The 25,422-nt window shown below is 32.6% G+C and overlaps 1 protein-coding gene across 1 annotated transcript; it reads left to right on the top strand.

The window, feature by feature from the left end:
- The first annotated feature begins 1,879 nt into the window (after nt 1-1,879).
- On the top strand, nt 1,880-25,421 carry LOC147067411 (Na(+)/H(+) exchange regulatory cofactor NHE-RF1). Its single transcript, XM_085953935.1, has 2 exons — nt 1,880-2,682; nt 23,926-25,421. The coding sequence occupies exon 1, from the start codon at nt 2,145-2,147 to the stop codon at nt 2,664-2,666; it is 522 nt and encodes a 173-aa protein (XP_085810061.1). The 5' UTR covers nt 1,880-2,144; the 3' UTR covers nt 2,667-2,682; nt 23,926-25,421.
- Nucleotide 25,422: the final 1 nt, after the last annotated feature.

Genomic DNA, 25,422 nt, shown 5'->3' with positions numbered 1-25,422 from the left:
TACCTAGTTTTAATACTTTAGTTTTGTACGAGAAGTTACCTATAAGTGATTAAATTCTAACATTAGACCTACTACACTCCACGAACTCGTGTATTTGAATAGAGTGTTATTATTTTCATATCTACGTATTTAATTTAGATTTTTTTTATCCGACATAATTATAGCTACGTACTCATTTAAATACTGATAAACCTAATTAGGTACCTAGTAGTAAATCATCTGCGAAGTCAATTTTTAGAGAATATTGAAAATAGTTATATAAAATTGACACTCTACATAATAATATTTAAGTTGATTTGCTGATATAGAACTTTACTCAATAAGACAAAAAATAACAATAGCATTAATCTCAGATACTTGACTGAGGTCTGAATTAGACTATCTGAAATTCAATGATTACACGATGTATCGAAAATACAGAGGGGCTGAATACGGAGGAGAGCGATTCTGGTGCATAAAACACTGGCGTCTAAAGAAGAAAGAAAGAAAGACGGAAGAGCTAGGCAAAATAATTATAAAGCCATTTAACAGAATAGGAGTGAGGACCTGATCAACGGATCCCCTTCTAGAAGAGAAGAGGCGATATGACAGCGAGTCGCAGTCAAAGCCTCGGTAAAATCACAAAAGAAAAAAAAAAGTTGATTTGCCCAACGTTATCGCCTGTGCATTTACGTCCTTCTATTCTTCAGTTTCCCATGTTTCAAAATAATTTTATCCATCATGTTATTACAATATAGTAGGCAAGTACTTACCAATTATTTGTCAGACAATGTAAAATTGTTTTACCACAAGATTTTAAGCACGTGGATGGAATAGTTATATAAAAATAATAAATTAAGATCTATCATTTATTTGATTTTTATTTTAACAGTAAGTATGTAGGTATTAAATTTATCGTACGGTATCGAACTTCAATAAAAGTAGCATACCTAATTGTCTGTGAACATTATTAAGATAGCTTATAGAAGGAAACACCCTAAGCATTTCTGTGTGTTTTTCATCGTGTAAAAATTCAACAGTGTATGGTTTTTTCAGGGTCATTCCAAATAATTAATATATTGAATTCATTTTTAAAAACTACCTTCACAATAACCACAATAATCTACCTTACTGTTCTTAACAGAATATCAATATGATTAATAAAGTATTTTAGTACTTATCTAGGCAGGTAAGTACATAGTATTTATCAATAATATTAATATTAACAAATTTATTGACAGCAAGTTATTCAATATTATTTTCTCACGGTTTAAAAACATTAAAAAATCAGGATGGAATAAATGTAAGTAGGTATATTATATTTTTGAGATTGTTTTATTAAGGTTTTTTTTGTGTATTACCTGCTTATCTTCTAATTTTTATTTCGTTCTGATTTTCAATTGTCTTGTTGTCATGTCTTACTGTCATTTGTTTAATAAGATTTATATTTGAGGTACCTGATATTATTTATTAGTGAATTGATAAACTAATTGCTGGTAAAATACAGTTTTATCTCATATATTTAGCTATTTTCGTAGTTTCGTTATTAACGTAAATAATAGTTTATTTTCTTTGATATTCTTTCGTATGGCAATAAAGTCATCACAAGGTTTGATTACGTTTATTTTTATTTGGTAATGAAGTACATTTAAACAGCGACAAAATATTACGCTGTTATCAGCCAGCTATATTATTATTAATTTGAATGCGACCTGGCAACCTTCCCGCGCACCTGACCAACCGTGCCTTCCTTCAAACAGGTGTTTTTTTTTTACCTTTATCATCGTGCATTCTGATACCATAGGTAGGTACATTCCGAGTATTTGATGTCGTGTTGATGTTCCTATGTTACGGGTCCGTCCTTGCGTCGCTCGCGTCTAACCACTAACCACCAGTCGTCAGTCGTCCGGTTGATGGCAAAACTTACAGAACTCGATCGCCCGCCATTTTAAAAACAAAAACTTTATCAGTGAGTAGCTGTCATTTATTTCGAACGTTCTGAGGATTCAAAACTAAAATCAAAACGCGCGTAAATTATTTAATTGAACTCGTAAACGGTCGGGTACAGTTAATTTAGATAATTCAGTGATTTGGTGCGGTTTTCGTGACGAGGAAAACATCCTAATTAAATATTGTGCAACGTTTTATTAAAAAAACAAGCAACTATGTCGAACGGTACGGCAGAACCGGAGGGGCGTCTTTGTCACGTTAAAAAAGTGGACACATTCGACGGCTACGGTTTTAATTTGCACGCAGAAAACGGCAAACCCGGTCAGTACATCGGCAAAGTGGACGATGGATCACCAGCCGAAACCGCAGGACTAAAACAGGGGGATAGAATTTTAGAAGTTAACGGAGTGAGTATCGGCGCTGATAATCATAAACAAGTAGTCCAAAAAATCAAAGCCTTACCGAATGAAACCAAACTGCTCGTCGTGACGCCGGCTGAAAACGGGAAGAACATAGGATTTGCAGCCCCTAAAAAGACAGAACAGTCAGAAGTTAAAACCAATGGAGAAGAATTATCGCATGAAATGTTTACGCCTAAAGGTCCAGAAATCACCAAGTTGAACTTGACGATGACCGCTGCGGAGATGAGAGCCCAGCTGGCCGCCAAGAAAAAGGCTGACCCCAAGAAAATGCCGATGGATTTCAAATCTAAATTCGATATCGTCAAAAAGCTATAATAGTGCTGTTATAAAGGTAATTATCATGTACAAATTTAACATTACAAATACACCTGAACAAGCAAACATTTTTAATCATTATTATTTTATGTATTCATTCGAGACTTATTGATGATATTATCAACTACGTAGAATGTCGTAGAATGTAGTTACTTAATAATAATATAATCATTTTGGTTCTCTCTTGGAATAAGTAATTTAGTACAAACATTATGTAAGAACACAGAGAGATATCAAACTAATTTTTTTACTCTTTATGTACTATAAACTCTTGTCTGCATGTAATCTATAAATATATAAGAAAAAAATCACTCGATTTAGTAGGTATCTAGTATCTACACACTCTCGTTTAAAATACCGGTTTCGCTTAAAATCGAAGCATTCTATCACCAGTTCACGACCTAAGAAATTCATCTCACGCACTCGACTAATTCAGTCGTTAATATTTCAATCTATAGAACAGGTAGGTATAGGTACTTACCTATAATTTTTATGACAATTATGTACTTATATAATATATTTTTTACTAATACTACTATTAGAGCACAAGTGATATATAAATAAGAAATGAGTCAGGAGTTGTTTTCTTTTAACTACATTTATTAATGCATGAAACAAGATTGAAATATGCTAATTCTTTCTATGAAACATAATAATATTATAGTTATACTGAAGATGTTAAAGAAAATCATCTCGTAAGTATAAAAATGGAGCCTAAACGTATGAAAGTGATTACAAAATAATAATTACAAGATAAAAGGAACTTTTTATATACAACGTTTTTAAATTTTCTGTTGAATTATTATGCTCAATATGCTCAAGCTTGTACTTGATATGAAGTAAATGAAAACAAACAAATATAGAATACTGAAATGTCATTTTGACATTTCATTTTGATTTTCATAGTAACGCACGTATATTTTAATAATTTAGTTGCTAGGACCAACTCCCTCAGCAACCAATAATAGTTTTTTTTACTTTTACGGATCTTTCTGAAATAACTTTCCATACAAAACAGAATTAACTAAAAATGAATTCAATTCTGTTTAAAGATGGCTAAAAGTATTAAAAGAATGCATTGGCATCGTGTTCTGATATATTCTAAAAGTTTCAAACGTCTAGCTAATCGGGAAGTTAGTTAAAAACCGATTGCAAGATTTGTACTGGACAAACAACCACCGGACAAACAAGAATACGAGCTAATAAAAACGTTGTAATAGAAGCAAATACAACAACTAAGAGTTTTCATGGAAACTTTTTGCATACAAAAGTGACACGTACGTCACAAATGAACTCGCTTCAACGATTTTGATAGGGAAACCACAGAAGGCTCCGTACGGAAGAAATTTAACATTACTAGTATTGGATTACACTCCATAGTCTCACATATTTGTATTTTTTAAACGATTTTAATAGTAACATCATTAATTATCTTATTTTAATGTTTTAGTCAGAGGTCTGTTAGTTGTCCGTCACACTAAATGCATTATTTGTAATCCTTAAAACAAAGAAATAATCAATAGTTTTCTTAAAATAGGAATCATTAAATTCGAGAACAAACCATCTCTACCAGAATCTAGAGTTTACAATCAATCGTATTTAATTACATACTTACTTTTTAAGTCGATTTATTCAATTATATCACCGGTGCAATTGTATAGCTTCAATGCTCAGGCTCCATAATTATTAATAATAACATTTTGAATCGAGTCAATTAGTCAAAGTTAAAATAAATTTAACGTTCATCACGTGTATTTAATGTTGATGCTGACAAATTTATTTTATAAATATTCAAAAATATTATCTGTGCATTCATTTATTACTCAGTTTCTCCTTGGTAGTCTGGTAGTAGGTATACATTAAAATCAAATACTTATATTAAAGAAAAAAATATTATGTAGAGATAGACGAAGCCTAAACATAATAATATGAAAATTAGTTAAAAAAGAACCACTGATGATTCCCACTAATTTTCATACACATTCTCAAATAACGTTAGCGTAGAACAAACTGTAATTAATAGGGAAACACGGGAGGCTTCTACCTGGAAGACGATTCAATATTCGATTAAAATAAACTATACCTATGTGATTTTTAAATTTACTTACCAATGTTTTATGTTTTATTCAATACAAGATTTAACTCTATAGTATTCATCTTCTTCTTCCTTCAGTTGTTGTACCTACCCTTAATTTCTTCGTTAATTTAAATATTCCATCAGGCTGATCATAAGTTTTTTTTAATATTGCCTGTCTTCCTGTAATTTTTGTTCTATTTTAAGGAGCATCTTTACGTTTTAAATAAAAAAAACTGTACCTTCTCAATGCGAATTTTCTGAATTGGTAAATTATTATTAAATGACCATAATATTATGTAAAATAAATAAAATTGAAAGTAAACAAACATCGATTTTAAATATCAATTTTGTATTCATACAAAATTTATATATTATATTTTTTAATTAATTACTTACATCTACTAATGGTTTCAAAGTGTACATCTTGGCGCCCTAGGGTGGTGTAGGCTGTAGGACAGTACAACTTCAGACAGTCTTAATTCCAATACTAATGCACGATCATAATATGTTAGATTCGTATGTTCGGTGGCTATTTTTTTTTCAAGCGATTACAAAATATAAACTGCTCTTCCCTTATCGCATACATTACGTACGTAGTCGCAATCAAATATCATTTCGGTAATTGTGACGCAGAGGTGGACACGAGCTTTTTTTTTTACGAAAACAGTTTATTCCATGTAGAAAATTATAATAAATACCCTTTTCTGTCGGCGGATCGGCTTTTCGATCCTCTAATCGTTAATTGAAAATTTGAAATTTTCATACAATTTGATACACCATTATCACAAACTAAGATTATATGAGGTAATATTAGGTTGGGTTAGCTTAGGTTTGGTTTGGTCTAAAAAGAAAGTTGTAAAATCTCATGTCCACCTCTGCGGCACATTTACCATAATTTCAATTTCGAAAGGCTGATCACCGAACGTCACTATTCATAATAGCTAAAAAATAACTCTCGAATGTGATTATGAAGGGGAAAAATATTCAATTGATAACTCAGAAACACAAAACAGAAACACAGTTTTGTGGAGAAAAATCCCAACAAAAGGCGCAGACAACGAGTAATTACTGTAATTTTGTGGAAATATTATTTAGTGAACCGTGAAATTTTTTTATACTTACGTTTATATGTTGAGAATCTAAAAAGTTTGATAACCACTGATCTAGGCTAATAATTAATATTTTTTTTAATAAAAAAGATATCAAGATTACACATTACACATTTCATAATTAATATAGATTAAAGTACCTAGGTATTTCGGAATTTTCAATTCGTGAACGTTGACGTAAACCCAAACATAAGTGTACCAATTGTGAACATGAAAAATTACTTTCATGACTTTATCTACTTAGTAGTCGTCCATAATTCACTATCAATGTTATATTCAGATTCCACATAGAAAACACACTTTTAGATTTAGATAAGAGTAAAATTCTAGATTGATTATCGATGATCATGACGTCATCACCAATCTGTAAATAAAATCCTCACTGTTAAGTACTTTTAGATACGTTATATAATTAAAACTATCAATAATTACTAACTATACAAATATTATCAAACAGGCGCTATTCTATATTTGTATCAGTGCCTAAGTTCAATGGGACCGTGTACTGTGCAGCGCTCGAAATGGAAAAGTTTATGAACCAGAGCGCTCTACAGTTTTCTGAGGAAGATTCAAATTTATATTTCGTAAAAATAAGTGTGTTAGATTTTCTATTATATGGCATATCGAGTTCAGACGGTCAAATATTTTTTTCCATGAGACGGAGCGATAATTTTACCGATTTCACGAACAGGAACGGCGGTCCGGTGCGCTCCTGTCCATTTCGAGCTCTGGTACTGTGTTTAACCGGAGGCACCCACATGTGGGGCTCATACTTAAAAATTACTCACTCCCTAGGAGAGTATATGCTTCATAACTTTGCACTCTGGCTCTAGGATGAAAATGATGTAATATATTCTGAAAACACTTTTTTCATATATATATATTATCTATTTATTTTCTAATTACTACATATTATATTTATACAAGTGAATATTATTTGATCTGATGTTATGCGAGGTAATCAGGCAAATAGGCGTATCAGCGTAAGTAGGTAGTTAAAAGTGCAAAAAAGTAAGTAATACAACACTTACGATATCAACTATTAATTTTAATTCAATTTCAGTCATGTATCATCGGTCGTTAGTATTAATTATTTACATGATTTTCTCGAGCCTGGGTGTCTCTCGGTGGTTGTTTCACTACTGCAAATCCAGGGTGTGTTGTAGTGTAAAAATTCTAATTACTCATATAAATACACCACTCTTTTTCTCACCCACGCCCACGAAGACCGAGCGGTTAACGCATCGACTTATAGTTGTTAAAGGTTTCGGGTTCGAATCCCGAGTAACTGGCAGAGTTGTTTTTCAATGTATGTTTGAACCCAGATCATGGGTATATTTGGTTGAGCAAGTGACGAACGTCTATTTCTCATAAAAAAAAAACAAAACTGTTGATTCAACTCCATGATACGAGGGTGGGTCAATAATTCCTTAGAAAAAAGCATTAAAACAGTTTTTATTTTTGTATTTTTTTTTTATTTCTCAACATAATCTCCTTGGAGCTCAATACACTTGGTTAGACGTTTCTCAATTTTTTTTAAACCGTCAGAAAAATAAGTTTTCGGAAGGTCCTCAAAATAAGCATTTGTCCGATCGATGACTTCTTCATTTGAAAAAAAAAACGTTGTCCACTTAGCCATTTTTTTAAGTTTGGGAAAAGGAAAAAGTCACTGGGGGCTAAATCTGGCGAATACGGTGGGTGGTCAACCAATTCGAACTTCAATTCTTCAATTTTAGCCATTGATCGTAAACATGTGTGAACACGGGCATTGTCCTGATGAAAGAGGATTTTTTTCCTGTTTAAATGAGGCCGTTTTTCTTCAATTTTGTTTTTTAGCTGGTCCAATAAAGATGCATAATAATCCCCTGTTATTGTTTTTCCTTTTTCCAAATAGTCGACGAAAATAATTTCACGTGCATCCCAAAATACAGTAGCCATAACCTTACCAGCTGATTTTACGGTTTTCGCCTTCTTTGGACATGGTTTGCCTTCGCAATCCACTGCTTTGACTGTTCTTTCGTCTCGGGAGTATAGTGGTGTATCCATGTTTCATCTACAGTCACAAAGCGACGAAAAAATTCATCCGGATTGCGTTGCATGAGCGACAACAGGGCTTTAGAGGCCACCACCCTATTGCGTTTATTGTCGACTGTGAGCAAACGCGGCACCTATCTTGCAGAAATATTTTTCATGCCCAATTTGTCATGTAAAATAGAAATGACGCTACCTTTTGAGATCCCTGTAACCTCAATTATCTCACTCAACTTTAATCTTCGGTCACTTAACACCATATCGTGGATTTTATTGATCATTTCTGGTGTAGTCACCTCTACAAGACGTCCTGAGCGTGGTTCATCCTTTGTTGATGTACGACCACGTTTAAATTCATTTAACCAGTTATAAATAGTTGCAAGTGAAGGAGCAGATATGCCGTGAACTAAATCCAACTCATTTTTTATTTCCTTTGCTGTTAACCCTTTTATATTAAAATGTTTAATAACAGCTCTAAACTCAATTTTCTCCATTTTCCATTTTTCCATTTTCCACAAGCAAATTTTTTTTTTAAATGTACGAGAAACACACAACAACCCGACCAATCTGATTGAAACTTCGCAGCATACTGAATCGGTAGTGCAGCTGCATGAAAACAAACCGCTTACAGTACTAGTCGCGCCACCTGTCGGCTTTTCTAAGGACTTATTGACCCACCCTCGTATGATCTTCTTTGGATTGAACATTGTAAATCTTACCCCCCCCCCTTATTTTATGAATTCTGCTACATTGCCTAAACCCGATAATTTGCAGAATGATTCTACTCATCAATTTTCTTCTTCACTGCTGACGCAGTTTGCTCACCGTTAGTTCAGTTTTTTTATACTTGTGCAGAATTTTGTAGCAATGATAGACATATACTTAATATGTAATTAATTACTCGTCTGTTTGCAGTTTGCACCATATATGTCAAACCATTCGGATCCCGTGGGCCACATTGATGATATGTTTTGGGCCGCATACTTAATGTATTATAAATGTAATAAAACTACATTATTTTTATATTATTAAAATTAAACATAAAGAGAGAAATATAAAAGGTACGATATTGTACGTAATTTTGTGAAACTAATATAGCCATTAATGTCTTGTTCAATGGAAGTGCGAATCAAGTTGCGCGTCTAAAATTTTTGTTCTAATTTAACTCGTGTGCTCCTTCAAAATAGTTGCTCAAAAATGTATGTGCTGCCAAAACGAATAAAATCAATTAAGTGTGGTTGTGAATATATGGATATTTTAATCTGGGAATACCCTCTTCTTGGCCGTTCTCTCATGACTGAGGATCATGATCACCTTGAAATTTTCTCAGGGCAGAGTGAAGGCTGCCCCATATCAGCTCCTTTACTTGATCGCTCTAGCGTACTGACGCTTTTCCTCTGCTTCGTCTTCCTTGGAGGTTACCCAAAACTAAAAATCTCTCCAGGTTATCCTGTTTTTTATCCAAAAAACTATTTGTCTTGTAAAAAGTTCAGTAAAGAGACAGCATGTTTATTTGTCTTCTTTTATCTGATGCAAACTCTATAAATTCTATTTGAAATTTATGTTGACTGAAAATAGAGTCGCTAATGTATTTAAAAAATGATTATTTTATTTGAAATATTAAGTAGGTATCTGATCTTAAATTCATGTTCAAAAATGGAAAGCATTGCTGCATATTTTTTTTGCGGTAACACACTTGGGCCGCTTGCGACCCGGGAGTCACGAGTTGGACACGCCTGGTTTATACATAAACATATAATATTGAAGATACACCTAAGTAACAAAAAAAAAATTAAGTGTTGGTATCAACTTGTGCTCGCTTTACACGTTGCATGATAAAATAAAATAAAACCAGGTAGGTACCAGGTACCCGTAATAAATCATTCTATTATTAATCATCTGATATAATGTTTAATTTTCCTATTGTCTACAACTCAGCAACATAATTGCTACTGACCGATTATTTTTCGCCATCACGTCGAAATAGTGATTGATTTTATGATAAAATAATTCCTCGGAAGTTTAACTATTTTTATCATCAATATCTTAGAGGTGATATAGTTTACTTACTTGTATTCCATATTTTATAATAATAAATTATGTTATCAGACGGCACCGTGGCAGTCAAGTGGGCAATTTTATAAATAATTTTATAAGATGTAGGTATAACTTTATAGCAGTTTTATACGTTTATACGGATGACGCTTAATTAAGGAGATACATAATACTAGTTCTAGATCACTGTACCTACTTAGTAATTGGATTCAGTAAAGAGTTTGGTATATGATGTAAAAGTACGTATATATATTGGGAGGTACTTACAACTTAACAATTAAAGTCCTCACCCAAGGAAAACTTTCGGCACGCTTATATCTCCGCAATATGCGTTAGAGTGAGAGAGTTTCTACGGCTGAATTAAATATTTTCTGTATACGTCGCCGGTAAATATTGATTTAGATGACTAGTGTTGCTGAAATTGATTGTTTTTGTGTTAAATATAAAGAAAATATTTTTAATTATGTTGTGTTTAAATTCAGTAGCCATACTGAGAAACAACATGATGGTATAATGTTTCATAGTTAAGCTAATAATAATAAAATTGAGGTTCTACTATGCGTTATACGCAAGAAACACGGCTTCATTTTGCCGAACAATAACCACTCTCTTTCTACTATTACTCTGAGGCCCCTACTGTTTTCAGATCAGATTTCTTCTCATGAGCAGGAATTAAATAGAATTAAGATGTTATATTTATGGTTGCTATCGCCGACAGTGATTATATCCTATCAGTTGTATCGCTTTGCTCACTCTGCGTTTTTTCCATTCTTTCTTGTTTTCTTTCCAGACTGTTGAACCTTGCTTAAAATGTAATAGTATTTAAGTATTATAATATGAGTCTTTGATATCAGTAGGTGTCTACCACCATCTATGAATGGCAGTTGTACTTTTTAATTATGTCCATTCCGTGCTTTAAAAAAACTGCTTTCATATCTATTTCCTAGTTACTAATTGAGATGTTTAATATCTTGAAATTACATTAGGTAAGTATTAGACTTACATGCATGGAAATATTTCCGATTATTACTAGAAACTAAAAGTCATCCTTCAATTAATAGGGTGAAATGAAGATAGGTATATTCTTCTTTTGGTACTGTCTTTTATCGATGTTTTGTTACCAAGTTATAGCACATTTCCCTATTATAGTGCAGTCATCACCAACGCCTTGTACCTAAATTGAGTCACTTATTGAGGTTGCGTAGACAAAAAAATCTCATTCTGCTTACCCTTTTGTTGCACTTTACATTTAGATACTTACATTTTGGGGTAGAAATGATCAAAGTATACAGCCGTATTCATATGGTAGCATAGCAACCATGTACAAATACCTATGTAACAATATAAGGATGTAAGTAATATGTACTTTTAAAAATTTTATTCCTAACTATGTGATACCAAGTATTCCTGTATCAATAATTGCAATATTTGATATTGTAACGTCGAAAATGTCAGATGGTTATGTCCATCTACTAGTTATTACGATGTGTTTCAGCGACTAGCTGTTGTACAAGTACTTGGACATAATTTATTAAAATGAATATACAATATATATATATATATACACATACTACTTCACCATGTTCGATCCTTACAGAATCATATAGGCCTCCACAGAGTGGAGGTTGTATTAACAGACTTTGATTTTTGAGAAATGGATACCCACTAGAATAGCACTAATACCGAACTAGAAATGTATAGCCACTAATTGCTCAACTTATTAGCTCCATACTCTGACTCAAACACAAATTAAAAAACAATATGTGTATTTTGTGTACACGGGATCCGAACCTGGGACCCAAAACGTTATAGACCGACGATTAAGCTGCTCGGCTACCGTGGGCGTCATAAGGCGTACATAAGTCAAATGTTATTTGAAAAAATGAATTCGTTTATTCAATATTATTAAATCATAAACACAATTTTATAGTATGCGTTATTGTGCTTTTGCTAACACGCTAATATATAGCTGCACTAAGGATAATATTTATATTCTATAGACATAGAAACTTCAAACGAAAATATTTATAATATCATTAATTCAAACGAAATCATGGGGTTACTGCCAAAAGTTGGTAAGTCTCGAAATTATGTTATGGAGTAATTGCAATTTGAAGTTTAACAAGCCCTCTAAAATCAGGCATGCTGCAAATTTCGTTGTGCTTTATATGCATGTTCTATATATCGAATGACCTTGGTTTTTTCTAGCATATACATATTATATCGTGAGCATACTGCGAAAAGTAACCAAGTCAAAATACTTGTTTTTTTTGATAGATATAAACTCATCGCTTTGCAATTTATAATTATTATTACTATGAAATATTTTAGGAACTAAGTTGACCAGGCTATTTATTCTACTGAAAAATATCTTCTAGCACAATGACTTGGTCACTTTTCGCAGTATGCTCAAGATATATGTATAGACACATAATCCATTGTTAACTGTAAAATACCTCATTTATCGACTTACTAACTTTTGGCAGCAATGTAGCAACAACAAGAAATGGATAGAAAATAATATTAATGTCATAATGATATTATCACATACAAATTTCAATAGTCATAAATATAGCTAGAAATAAAATTAAAGTTTCATGAAAATATGAAGAAAAAAATACAATTAGGTTGGTAGATAAATTATTACTATTAAATAAAAACAGCAAAAGCAAAAACCATAAACAATAAAAAAATAATAGTGAGTCAGAAAAGGTTTATCACAATAACGTTGAAAAATTGTACATAGGTAGGTACGTCATGAATTTAGTCATGACGTGTTGCATCAAATCTAGTGTTTATTTAATATTCAGTGAATTTAATAACGTCAGTTACTTAATTCATTCATAACCACATGCATACCTAGTGAATATATTATTACGTATTTCGCGCATTTTTTTGTGTACACGCATAAGGAGGTGCTACCCGCTTGATTACATATTGTCTTAGAAAAATGTATTTTTATTAAAAAAAAAAAAGAATACGTAGGTACTTGGTTTTTGAAATATTAATTTTAAAATCGCAGAAACGTATATTTCGTTTAATAACACACGTACGTAGGTATTACACACAGTGATCTTTTGTCAAGAATTTATCTATTAAATTTACATAACACACGTTTTGCCACAATGAGAAATTCCACAAGCCGGTGAATCCGGTTAATTTATTGTCTGCATAAATTTATCCAACGGGTTTTTTATTGACTCTATCAGATGGATTTTTATTGAAAAGATTCTACGAATGCCTGCCTTTTAATGCTTACATTTTTACGGGTCATTAAAAGGATATTCCTAAATACATACGTATCTATATTCTTGTATTCCAAAATGTGGCCATTGACCATTTTTCTGGTAGACTCACACAATCGCTCAAAACAGGATAAAACATTTAAAATATAGCTAATTAAACAAACAACTATAATTATATTTAGCACATTATGTATGTATAAAAGTATTATTATTATACTTAATAAAAACTGACATTTCCATGTAAAATAATAATTATTGTATTAATGTTATTCTACAATAAAATTACAATTATGGTTTTCTATGCATTTATTTATCAATTATACTTGGAATATCATAATGATCATCAACCGAGGTTGATGTAATGCTATGTTTACATATGATACGTATATCATGACGTATCTGACATAAAATTTAACTTACTGTTTACACCTGCATGGTATCTGACATAAATTCTCGTATACTTCTCCCTGAAATAGGTCTCTATGCTTCATTCAAGGGTAACATTTATATGCGGTATTTACATGTAGCATTGTAACTTATTCTGACACTTATATCATATACTTCTCTCAAAACGTTGTGTCAGTTTTCACTATGTGAATGTCAAAAAAAAGAAAGTCGCAGCGAGTATTATTATTATAAGTCTTTTGGCAAGTTCTGTAATTGCATAATTTTTCTTCACTCTGTTTTTATATTCTTTCGAATTCACATCCTATACTTCCGGTTTTAAATAATATCGAGCAATTACTTCGTCAATATCTGCCTTAACTACTCTTTTTTATCACTCATCATGGATAATAACTTATTGTACACTGTTTCCGAAATAATATCAACTTCACCGGCTGTCAAACTACAAATAACGTGTCAGTTACTTGACATAAAAGTAGACAGCAGCTCAACTTCGATAATATATCTCTGGAAGTTCGGACTTCGGTATACGTGGTGTTTACATTTGCGGATATAATTGGTTGGAATAAGTGACAGGTGAGTGTCGATACTCGACACATGCGATATAAGTGGCTGATACAAGTATAACTAATGTTTATACTAGGTGACTATGATGTCATATATACGTATAACGATATAAGCGTAAGATATAAACGTACCATAATACTTGATGGAAGCATTTGTTAGATCCTTCCATTCGTGAAGTCTTTGGCTGATTCGTGTTTCCTCTCATATTTGTTGATATTATGCAGCGTGTGAAAATTACCTTTAATCACACTAGGTGAACTACGTTTCCCATACTATTTGATTTCAAAAGACGACTGAGGGCTACTTGTTGTACCTCACCTATTATCGGACCTATATTGTACCTTATTGTACCTCAGACTCGCGTACATCCCCCATCCATAGATACTCAGCGTTTTGATTCTAGCGATTTACACTGGACCTGCAGCTAAAACCACAGGTGGGATACTCAGCTAAGAGTCGCCGCGAACCGTCGCCACTCGCAAACGGTTCTCTTATGCGCGTGTCGTTAGGGAGTACTTGTGTACGTTTAGTGGTGACCTTTGTTCTTCATGCCTCCAGTAAATCGTAACATTTTTATCCAGTACTTATCTACTCGTTAAGCGACATGTCTAGGCCATTGCCATTTTAGCAGTTTGATGACGACGATATCGTGAATTCTTATCTGCTTACTTATCCAATGGTTCCTGCTTTCTCAGTGCTCCTCTCTTCTATGGATCTCGGCTCAAAGTCAATTACACTCAAGGCGATTTCTGTAAAATAACTGAAAATGTTTGAAAAATCAAAACCGAAGTACCTATCTCGTGATAAGCGTGATTAAGACCGGGTTTGGCGTGTGGCGATTTGATCGGTGGGAATATTAAGGATTTATTTTGTTGGGTTTACGCGTTATTTCCAACATGCACCTTTCAATGCCACGTAGATAATATACTCAAAGAATATTTTGGAAAAGATATTATGTAGATGTAGTCTTATAGTTCGATTTCCGAATCGAACGACTGTACGTGTAGTTCATAATATTCTGGTCTTATCTTAAAAAGAATGGTCAATATTATATATTGGTTCTGGCTGCCTACATACAATTGACGAGGTAGTGTTTTCCGCATTTATTTATAGCTGTAAAATATGTGATGTACGATAAATGAAATGTCAAACTGAAATCAAATGTAATTATACAAAATACAATCCTATAAATTTCAGTAGTCAAGGGTCTTATTTTATATATGCACATATTATAATCATGGCCCCACAAGGGGGGTGCTGACAGGGCTCTAGCTTGGCTCTGGCTTAGGGTAGCCCGGATAGCCCATGGTGGCTTGACTGGTATAGTGAGATAAAAATTCACCACAAATTTTCTCCAATGGCAAAAAAGTCGCCTGCGGTACTATTTCACGGGCAGTATTTTGTTTTATAATTATTTTTAGTGTGTTTCCTGACTAATAAAAATGACTATCCAATATGGCGAATGGTCGCATGTAACTTGGCTATCACAAAAGGGGGTCGCGATCAGTGCTTCATAATACGGTGCCGAGACAGGAGTGCTAACAGCTCAATAATTCAAGTGGATTTATTTAGAAATACAAAAAATACACAGAATACCCTTAAGTTTATCTCACGGAATACCATTTGGAGAACACTAATGTAGAATATTACACTATTCTTAACCTTAGCGATAGGTTGGGGGCCCCGCCAAATATTGTGGCCTGGGGGCCCGCTTTAGGATGTGGGGGCCATGCATAATATAATCATTAATAATTGTGTTATTATAGACTAATTAGGACAGTTGGGGAATCTGAAATTCTCTTCAATAATGATACTGAAATGTGAAATCACTTGCAGTTAACTTAATCATTATACCAGAGGTGTTTTTTTTTCATTAATTTCATACATTAAGTCTTTATCTTTATAGAAGAAGGTTTTTTTCAACATCTTTGTTATAAATGCCACGTTTAGCAATGTAATAATATTATTACCTGGTTATTTTGCTATTCCGTCACTGAAGTTTTACTTCCGTTTCGATTAATTGTGAAACAAAATCCTCATTGTTTGTTACGTACGGCGTTACTCGTATTTCCCACTGAAAAAGCTCCATGCAATTATTTTATTCATTGATGTTTTTGTTTTACCTTGCGAGACAGTTTTACATTTCCGAGGGTTTCGTAATATTGTATCAGTGCATACTTATAAATAAATGGCATGCCACATGCATAATTTATCACTTACCTTCGTATGCAATTTAGAGAAGAATTTAGATTTATAGTCAAGGATTTTGAGGTTATCGAACGCCGATTAAATCCATATCAGTTAAATCTGATTTCAATTAATTGCAGGTGCATATTATCATATTATAGCGACGTAGTTTAAATTGTTATCTTATTATTATTAAGGACGCACTTATTATGCAATTAATTTGTTGTATCTTTAAGTGTTAAGTTCAGACAATCTGTAGACTTGGAGAATAAACGTGTATGTCAGTATGATGTCAGTTAGATATTATGGACAAATTAATAATGTAAGTCAGGCATGACCAACTTCAAGTAGGCTGTGGTCTACTATACAATATAAAAATTGGTCTACCATACCTACCATTATCATTTTTCAACTAACGTACCTAATTATTATATTTAGCTGAGTATATTGAGGCGTTATGAATCAAACAACAATAGTTGTCTTTCAGTTTTTTACTATCACACAGAGATAATCAATTTTTCATTCATCTAAAGTTATAAGTTAACCCAAGAGCATTTGTCAGAACGAATGACAAACTTATCCTATATTACGTATTTATGTTTATCTCATGTTCTTCCAAACTCGAGATCGGTTACCTATTATTATACACACCCGTTAGGTATTTCATTTCCCATTAATTCTGTGTTCCCTGGTCCTGATTCAAACCTAATATTTGAATATTTTTTACTTATTATGTAGCAGTGGATATATTATTTACTTATCAGGGCTCATACCTTAAAGAAGAGACAATCACTGGACAAATTTAGTTATCTAGTACAGTACTTCTCAAACTTATTCATACCACGGCTCCCTAAATCAGAGGCTCGCTCCCCTCGCCAAAAACTTAAGTCTTTAGTGACCAACTTACTTTATTTACCACTATTTTTTCACATGTTTATCAAAAATAATACAACATTTTATTTACTTGCTTGCTCATAAAACAAAAATTAAAAAAAAAAACAAACAAAAATTAACCTACATAAACAGTTTAATGAGAGGGGTGCGATTGCATATTTTGACATACCTAGTAAATCAATATCCGGTACAATGTTTGAAATGCTAATTCGCATGGTTTGCTCCGAAGTCTTCGTTGAAAGTTACAGCATGTGCTTATTTTTTACTAGTAATGATGAAAATGCTGTTTCGCATAGGTATATTATCGCAAAATGAATTATGATTAACAATGCTGCTTTCGCGGTTGACGGATATTTTTGCTGTCGCCTTATCCAAAATTATGCAAGACTTCTTTCATTAAAACTTCAAGGGAATTATCTGATCTAATATCAATCAATTCTTCTTGAGATACGATCATAATTTAAGGATTTAGCAAATGATGTTCTTATGTAATTGTACTTTTGATCATCGTTTAAGTTTGGGAAATATTTGTTGAAAAATCGTTGTGATTCGGCAATGTGATCAAGTATAACACTTTTAATTGAATTGAGTGATATTTAATTGACGGTAAGAAACTCATTGAGGCATTAAAGCATGTCTCTGCATCCTTGATTAATACCTTTTGACCACGAAGAAAAGTTTTTTTCGAAAGCTTGAAATTTGGTATTCAACATTAAAATGTTGATATTTTTTCCCTAAGAGAAAGATTCAATTCATGTAGGTACTTTGTGAAAAAAATTCTCGAAAATGATTTTTTTTTTCAAATATGTACTGAAATATGTCGCGGCTTTCTGGCAAAAGCTCCAGGGCCCCCTATCGCCCAGTTTGAAAAGTACTGATCTAGTAGATAGTAACCAAAAGGTTCGAAAGATCGATATACTTGTAACCACTGAATAGATGTATTCCCTGCTGGTAACTACATCGTCAAAATATTAATTAATTACTGTGGCACAGCAACGCAGAAGACCGAGTGCTATGATGTCAACATGGAGAGGCCTATCCAAGATTAATACTGAGCAGTGACGTCCCTAGACAAAATGCCGCCCCCAGGCAGTGCCAAAATGCTTTTTTATAAAGTACTCTTTATCATCCTTTCATGACTCCAATGTCTAAGAAATGTGTTGTATGGATACATTAGTAACAAGATATGTGCCACTAAATCTAATTTAAATGCCATCACTGGTTCAATAGACAATATTGCGAGTTTACGGTTTCAGATACGTACATTTAAAATACACTTTACAACTTCCAAAACTCGCTAGTGACTGGCAAATATATTTGGATAAATTTTAAATTAGGCATGCACGTGTCATTGGCTGTTCACCAAGAACGTGACGTGTTAAAACTTTTATAGTACTTACCTACCTAATTAATACATTTGTTTCCAACCAGTGAGCTGATTTTTCAAATGGAAAGATATTTCCGTTATTACTAAGTTTATGTAGCTATTTCTATATATACCTAATGATTCTCCTCGATTTGCCGCCCTTTGGGTAACTGCCGCCCCCGAGCGACGCTCAATCTGCCTACCCCCACGGAACGTCACTGATACTGAGTAATGACGATTATGTAGCACTTAACTCTTTTTAGGTGCAGGTACACTTTATAGTTTATACTATACCTACATATTACTTTGTAATCATACGTTTATGTTATCTGAGTTATTAATATTATATCTGATGTGATTTTTTTCCATGACATTCCCCGTCAATTAATTACTTATCACGAAATTTATCACCAGCTGCCTGTTAATGTAGTGCTATGCTACGATACTATGACGAACATTATTGGAAGTTTGCCTATACCTAACGCCCTTGAGATGAGATCGACTCATAAACAAGTTAACTAAGAAATGGGTATTTCCAATGTTCAAGAAGATATACCTATTACGCTACTTATAATCAATGTCGACTATTCGTTCTCGATCAGTATTCAATATGCACAGTAACTGGTTATATCAACAAATTATCATCACTTAGCATGTACCTAGGTCAGTGATTCCTAAACAGGGTTTCCCGTGGTTGTCTCAGTGGTTCCGCGAAAACTAACATTGACGAAAACTGATGAAAAATGTATGACTTGCCACGTTTTTGTAATTAAGTTGCGTTGTCAGGTTGTAAGCTTTTAGCGTGATGTAAACCGATGGAGCATATTGAATGTTTGGTTAGATAGGCATTCGCCCGAAGGTTATTATTTTAAAATTTTATCTAATATAAAAACAATTAAGTATATTGATAGCATGCTGCCAAAAGTTGGTAAGTTGATAATTTAGGTATTTAGAGTTAACAACAGATTATGTGTACTTATATACATATTGTATGGTAGAAAATAAAATTCCAAGTCGTCCGATATTGAGAACACGCACATAAAGCACAAATGAATTAGCATTATGTTTGATTTTGGAGGGCATGTCAAACTTCAAATTGCAATTATGTACTCCATTACATGATTTCAAGACTTACCAACTTTTGGCAGTAGCCCCACGAATACAATGTTTGTAACCAGCAGGCACGCATACACGGAGGTCGGGGGTTTCGGGTCCGGACCCCCCTTCAGAAACGAAAAAAATACAATATATTATATAGATGAATGGAATAACACTTCTCCTTCTTCGTCAGGGCCTCATGACCGTTGGCTATCGAATAGCTTTATCAAAGGGTTTGCTCCTTTCTTCTCGTCATTTTACGGCACACAAGGCCCGTGTTGGTGGAAGACCACACTTATGAATTGGTACAATCAGGGCATCCAATGTGCGGACGATACAAACATAATATACTAACGATCCTAATAATCGAGCATTCATGTTGTGACTGTATCGAAATTATATTTGATATAAATAACAAGGATTTCAAGTTATAAATAGGTACATTTTTATATAAAAATCGATGTTTTAAATAACTATATAAAGTTGATAAAAAACATTAATACTATGAATTAGTCAATAATCTTTTCTGTACATTAGAGAAAAATTATTTTTAATGATAAACATGACGATTCACATTTTTATAACGTTTTTTTATTGCAAGCAATTATTTATCTTTGACTTTGAATAAAAAATATTTTTCTTATTCATGTTTTTAGATACCTACGTATTTATTAATTAAAACACGTTAAAATGTGAATTATCAATAATAATGTCTCAAATTGCAAGCTTCGTATTTTTCCACTACTAGGTGCATCTGGTAGGTGGAATATTCACCTTGAAGAGCTGTTGCAACCTTTTTGGTAGATTCTAAATTTAATATGACGTATATAGTTACTAAAACTACGCTAATACAATGAGCAAAGAAGCCTTTGTAGATTTGAAGAACAGATTGGTTAAATACTCTCGTTTCTGGTAGAGTGGGATAGTTGTTAGTAGTAGTAATAATAATAATATTTTATTCAGATAATATCTAAAAGCACTGACTACATTTTGATCTCCTGAAAATAATACATAATTAGTCGCAATACTACCAACCCACAGAACAGATAATAAATAGAATTCCGATATATACCAATACAGTAAATTTTGACGAAGGGTTTAGAATGTGTGAGTCTCCTACGAAAATGAACCACGCATTATAGACGAACAATAGTGTGTGTAATACACCAATATTAAAAGAGCGTCAATGCATCAACCGAGAACAGTTGTAAGTATTCGACGTATGACGTGTTTAAATTTATCCCGTATTCTTCCTTACCCGAGATCGGTTGCCTGCTTCTCCTTACCCGTTAGCTATTTAAGTTCCCGTTATTTCTGATTTCCCTCTACCAACCAGTGACGAAGGGTTGGGGTAGACTGTTAAGATTCGACATAAATAGTGCATACAAAAATTTTTTCAGTCATATTTATTTGTTTTCATTGAACTAAGAATACAATTTGCAGACGGTGCCGGTTAGTTTTTAAAATTCAATTAAACTCTGCCTAAACAAAACCATTAGTTTAGGGATGCTATGGGCGATCCGACAAAAAATAGCCACCCTACGTCCTACTTCCAGCCTTACTTAACAGCCTACTTCCACCCTTCGCCGCTGCTACCAACAATAGTAAGTACCGAATTTAGATCAGTTCCCTACATAATATAAATATTATGATATTCAATCAGGTACTTATTATTATAATACATATAATTATAAAGTATAATATATTACATTTTGTAGCATAAATGTGACAATTAATTGATATGTACAAGTATGTATTTTGTAATAATTATTGTTCTATAAAATTAATTTTAAAGGTGCAGAGAAATGTTAATAAAATTATCAGTTGTAATAATTCATCGCTTATCATTTTTTTAAGAAAGCAATGCTTACTATCTTGCATTGTTCAGATTATTAGCATTAATTGCCCAATAAAAATGTGTAAACTCCTAGCTATGTTTAAAATTTAAAGAAAAAACCTATTTTACATAAGATAATTTTAAAAAAATATCTGAATTATTGCTACCTACTCAATTCGTTTTTTTTATTATTGGTTCTGTTATTATTATTTAGATACCATATTTCGACTCAAAAAACCTTGTTCCATAATAATGACGTTTGAAGTTTTTGCAGAAATTGATTTTGAGGAAAATGTATGTTTTTTTTTAAAATTTAATATAGTGGAATTCAGCAATGCACAGTGAAATTTTACAGTTTAACAAGGAATTCACCCAGACATTTCAGTATATAATAAATTAAACTAATGATTAATATCAGAAAGGGTTATTCGATTAAATGACACATTGAAGACATTTTTGACTCTTTTTTTGCTGAATTATAAAGAGAAGACTTTTCTACATTAATTGGTATAATTAACTTAAAACCTTCAAATTTTGAATAATTGTTTCCTTTTTGATATAGGGTATCGATGTGTTCACTTACTAGATGTTATTTTCTCTACGGGTTTCATTCAACCCATTCAACCCATTGAGAATCATTTTGTTATGTTCGTATCACAAACAACGATCATAGGTCATACATATTATATTATAAAAATATTGTGCTCAGTTTTATGCAAATCGTGAATTGGGAGACCTAGACTGCAGTGGTTAGACTGCGTAGGAAGGTAAAGAAAGGTAATAACGTTTCCTGGAGGCAGCTGTATTCCACATTAGGTTGTGTTGCCGATGGTAATAAATGTGTGACTATTGGATGACCTTAAGTAACTCGGTATCAACCATCTTACTCAAGTTTACTAATCGTGTTCATTTTTTTTTTATAATCGCTTGAATATTTCGCAAATAATTTTAGAAAAATATGCTAAGGTAATTTTGAATATGGTCGCCAGTCGCGCAAATGACATTAAAATTATGACAGCGACCTTGCCAACAATGTGAAACTAATTTCTATTTGTCAACTGAGCAATTAATATCATTAATTTTTGATCGGCCTTCGCCATGCGATATTATTCTTTTTACCTTGATTGTTTATATTTCAATTATGCATAATTAATTCACAAATACTGCGATTCCACTTCGATCGCGCAAATGCACCATCATAATTGTATATACTGGTTATATGTAGGATAATTCAACATTGAGAAATCAGGATAGAATCATATTATTCTAACATGCGACAGTTTTGATTGTCATCAGCTACTAAAGTCACGCAAATGGATTGACTTTTCAAAATCAAATTTGTTACACTTCTTATTCTATCATTTATACTTTTTGAAGATTGCCAGTTAGTTAAATATTCTAAAAATATTTATTTTACATACGTATATTATCTATTTATTTATTTATTACTACATATTGTATTAATACAAGTGAAGATTATTTCGTCGGTGCTTTGTAAAAAGGGCGAATCAACCATTTTGGCAAAACCGAGATTTTAATGAAAAAACAATATGTAGGTACGTCACTAGCTTAGTTGTTTAAAATGGCGAATGTGTATCTCCACAGGAAAGTACTACTTAAAAACGATAATCGTAAGGGTGAATATCCATTTAGTGTTACGAATTAAAAGCGAATGTGACATATTAAGCCTTTTAAAATATTATATTATAATGCCTTTTATAAGGACAGTAAACTTTCTAAGCTTTATTATAAACTTGTTAGACATTTATAATCATCCATAGGTAATTAACAAATAAATGTCAAAAGTTAATAATCCTCCTCCTGTACGATATCATTTTGGTTAATTTGCCCTTTTTACAAAACACCGACGATTTGATCTAATTTATGCGAGGTAATCAGATAAAGAGGCGTATCAGTGTAGTAGAAAGTACAAAGTTATGATGCATAATATTATTATACTCTATCAAAGTTCGCTTTTGAGACCGCTGTACGTAACTAGGACGTTGTTCTCCTATGAAGCCAAGTCCTTTGATTTCTCAGCCACAATCTTCATCTAGACTTTTTCTCACGAGTTCTTCCCTGTATAATAAGTAACAGCAGGTGGACATTTTCACCACGTATCACGTGTCCAAAACCCTCCCTCCATGCGCTGTGTAATAAATATCATATAGTTGCTTTTTCGTCCTCTATAATGTCGTATCATAGTATGCAGACCTCCTATAATTGAACTAAAACGTATAGAATTATCATTATATTGTAATAGAAACTGTAGTTTAAAATATAGTAAGAAAGTACATATCAGTGCACTTTTTGCGCAGAAGAAATGACAGTGTCAATTTTATCATAATTGATAGTAAAATAATAAAACAAAATATTTTTTTTTTTCAGATAGCGACCTCATCCGTCAACCATTGTGGACTGTCAGTCATCGTGTGTCTTGAAGACGTCTCAGCTTCACAAAAACAATCTTCGAATACCCACAATGCGAAGGCTGTATAGTGTATATAGTCTAACAGGCACTGTTTTTCAAAAGACTTTTTAAAAATAATGAATATTTGTAACGCGTTGAAAGGGAGTAAAGTTTAATTAGAATGTGACTAAGTAAGAAATTTAAGGAGTATTTACTTATATAATACATTGGAAAGAAAAATCATTGGCACTATTCAAGAAAAGTCGTCTCTGCTGTAGCATTCATTAACCGGCGTGGAATCTGGATAGTCCGTGATTTACTTCATATTGAGCAGTATTTTTTGTATAAAATATTGAATTTTAGGACTATCCAATTTCGTATCACTGTCGTTAATTGTTAATATTGTTATTCTATCCAAAATACTATTGTAGCCTTTCATTTAGAAATAGTAAAACGTTGAACACAAATATGTAGTAGGTATCGATTAACGGGAGATCCCTGTATTAATTTGCTGTCAAATGACGATAAAAATTATCTGTATAGTATTAGGCATAATTTTGTACAGCTGTGTTTAATATACCTACTCACGCTACAGATAATGAAATTTTATTATTACTTGAGATGTAACGCTTAGTAATAGGTAACTAACAGCATTCCAAGATTTTAAAAGTGAGATACCTCTATTATCGTATTTAAAACTCTCATTTTCTTCTAAGGCTTCCACGATTAATTTCTAATTTTTGTTAGAGTGTTTTCACGAAAAAATGGTGCTGATCGATTAATTTAACACTACTTAAATTCATCTGTATTTACATCAATGATACAATGTTTTTAGAATGACCAAGGCATTCATATCATAATCTTCTTGTAATATATAATATTTATATATAGATACTTAAGACTAATTTACTACCGCAAAGCAAGTGATTTAGATAAAATCCAAGCACCCGCTTAATTATTTTATAAAAACTTATGATGGCAACATTTTCATGGACCTCTGTCAGTACCTCCAAAAAGAAAAAAAGAATTCGGAAAAATACGTATTCGGGTCACTTTGACTTTTCGGTCTAAGAACCCGTTTGCAAGTGCATGGATTTACTACAGACAGTACGTATAATCGCGCCAGTTGCAAGGTTTCATGCACGAAAAAAGTTCAGAAGCTTCTGAATTTTCACGCGACAATTGCGATTGCAATAGTGGCGAACCTGTCGGAAAAAACGAACTATACCGCGCACTCATTTTGACGTTTCCGATTTTCACGTCCTGTCAAATAGCACCATACAATGACAACATCGCGTTTTGCTTATTTTTTAAGAATGCGATTGTCGAGACAGTCATAACTTTTACGTGGAAAGAGTTATAATCGCGACAGCTTAAAATACACATTATTGGTGCAAGTAAATCCACGCTCTTTGGTTCAATAGTTTCTTACATTGTTATAAAATATATGATTTGCCGCAAAATTGCTACATCTA

The sequence above is a fragment of the Rhyacophila brunnea genome, unplaced genomic scaffold (genome assembly GCF_057557595.1).
Source record: "Rhyacophila brunnea isolate RB1 unplaced genomic scaffold, BYU_Rbru_1.0 scaffold_4, whole genome shotgun sequence".
Classification (NCBI taxonomy): domain Eukaryota; kingdom Metazoa; phylum Arthropoda; class Insecta; order Trichoptera; family Rhyacophilidae; genus Rhyacophila; species Rhyacophila brunnea.
Note: the sequence above shows the minus strand (reverse complement) of the source record. Positions and strands in the feature narration are given on the sequence as shown.

Bases quoted from the DNA above. Each gene is read 5' to 3' on its own strand.
- LOC147067411 (XM_085953935.1), top strand. From the start codon at position 2,145: ATGTCGAACGGTACGGCAGAACCGGAGGGGCGTCTTTGTCACGTTAAA.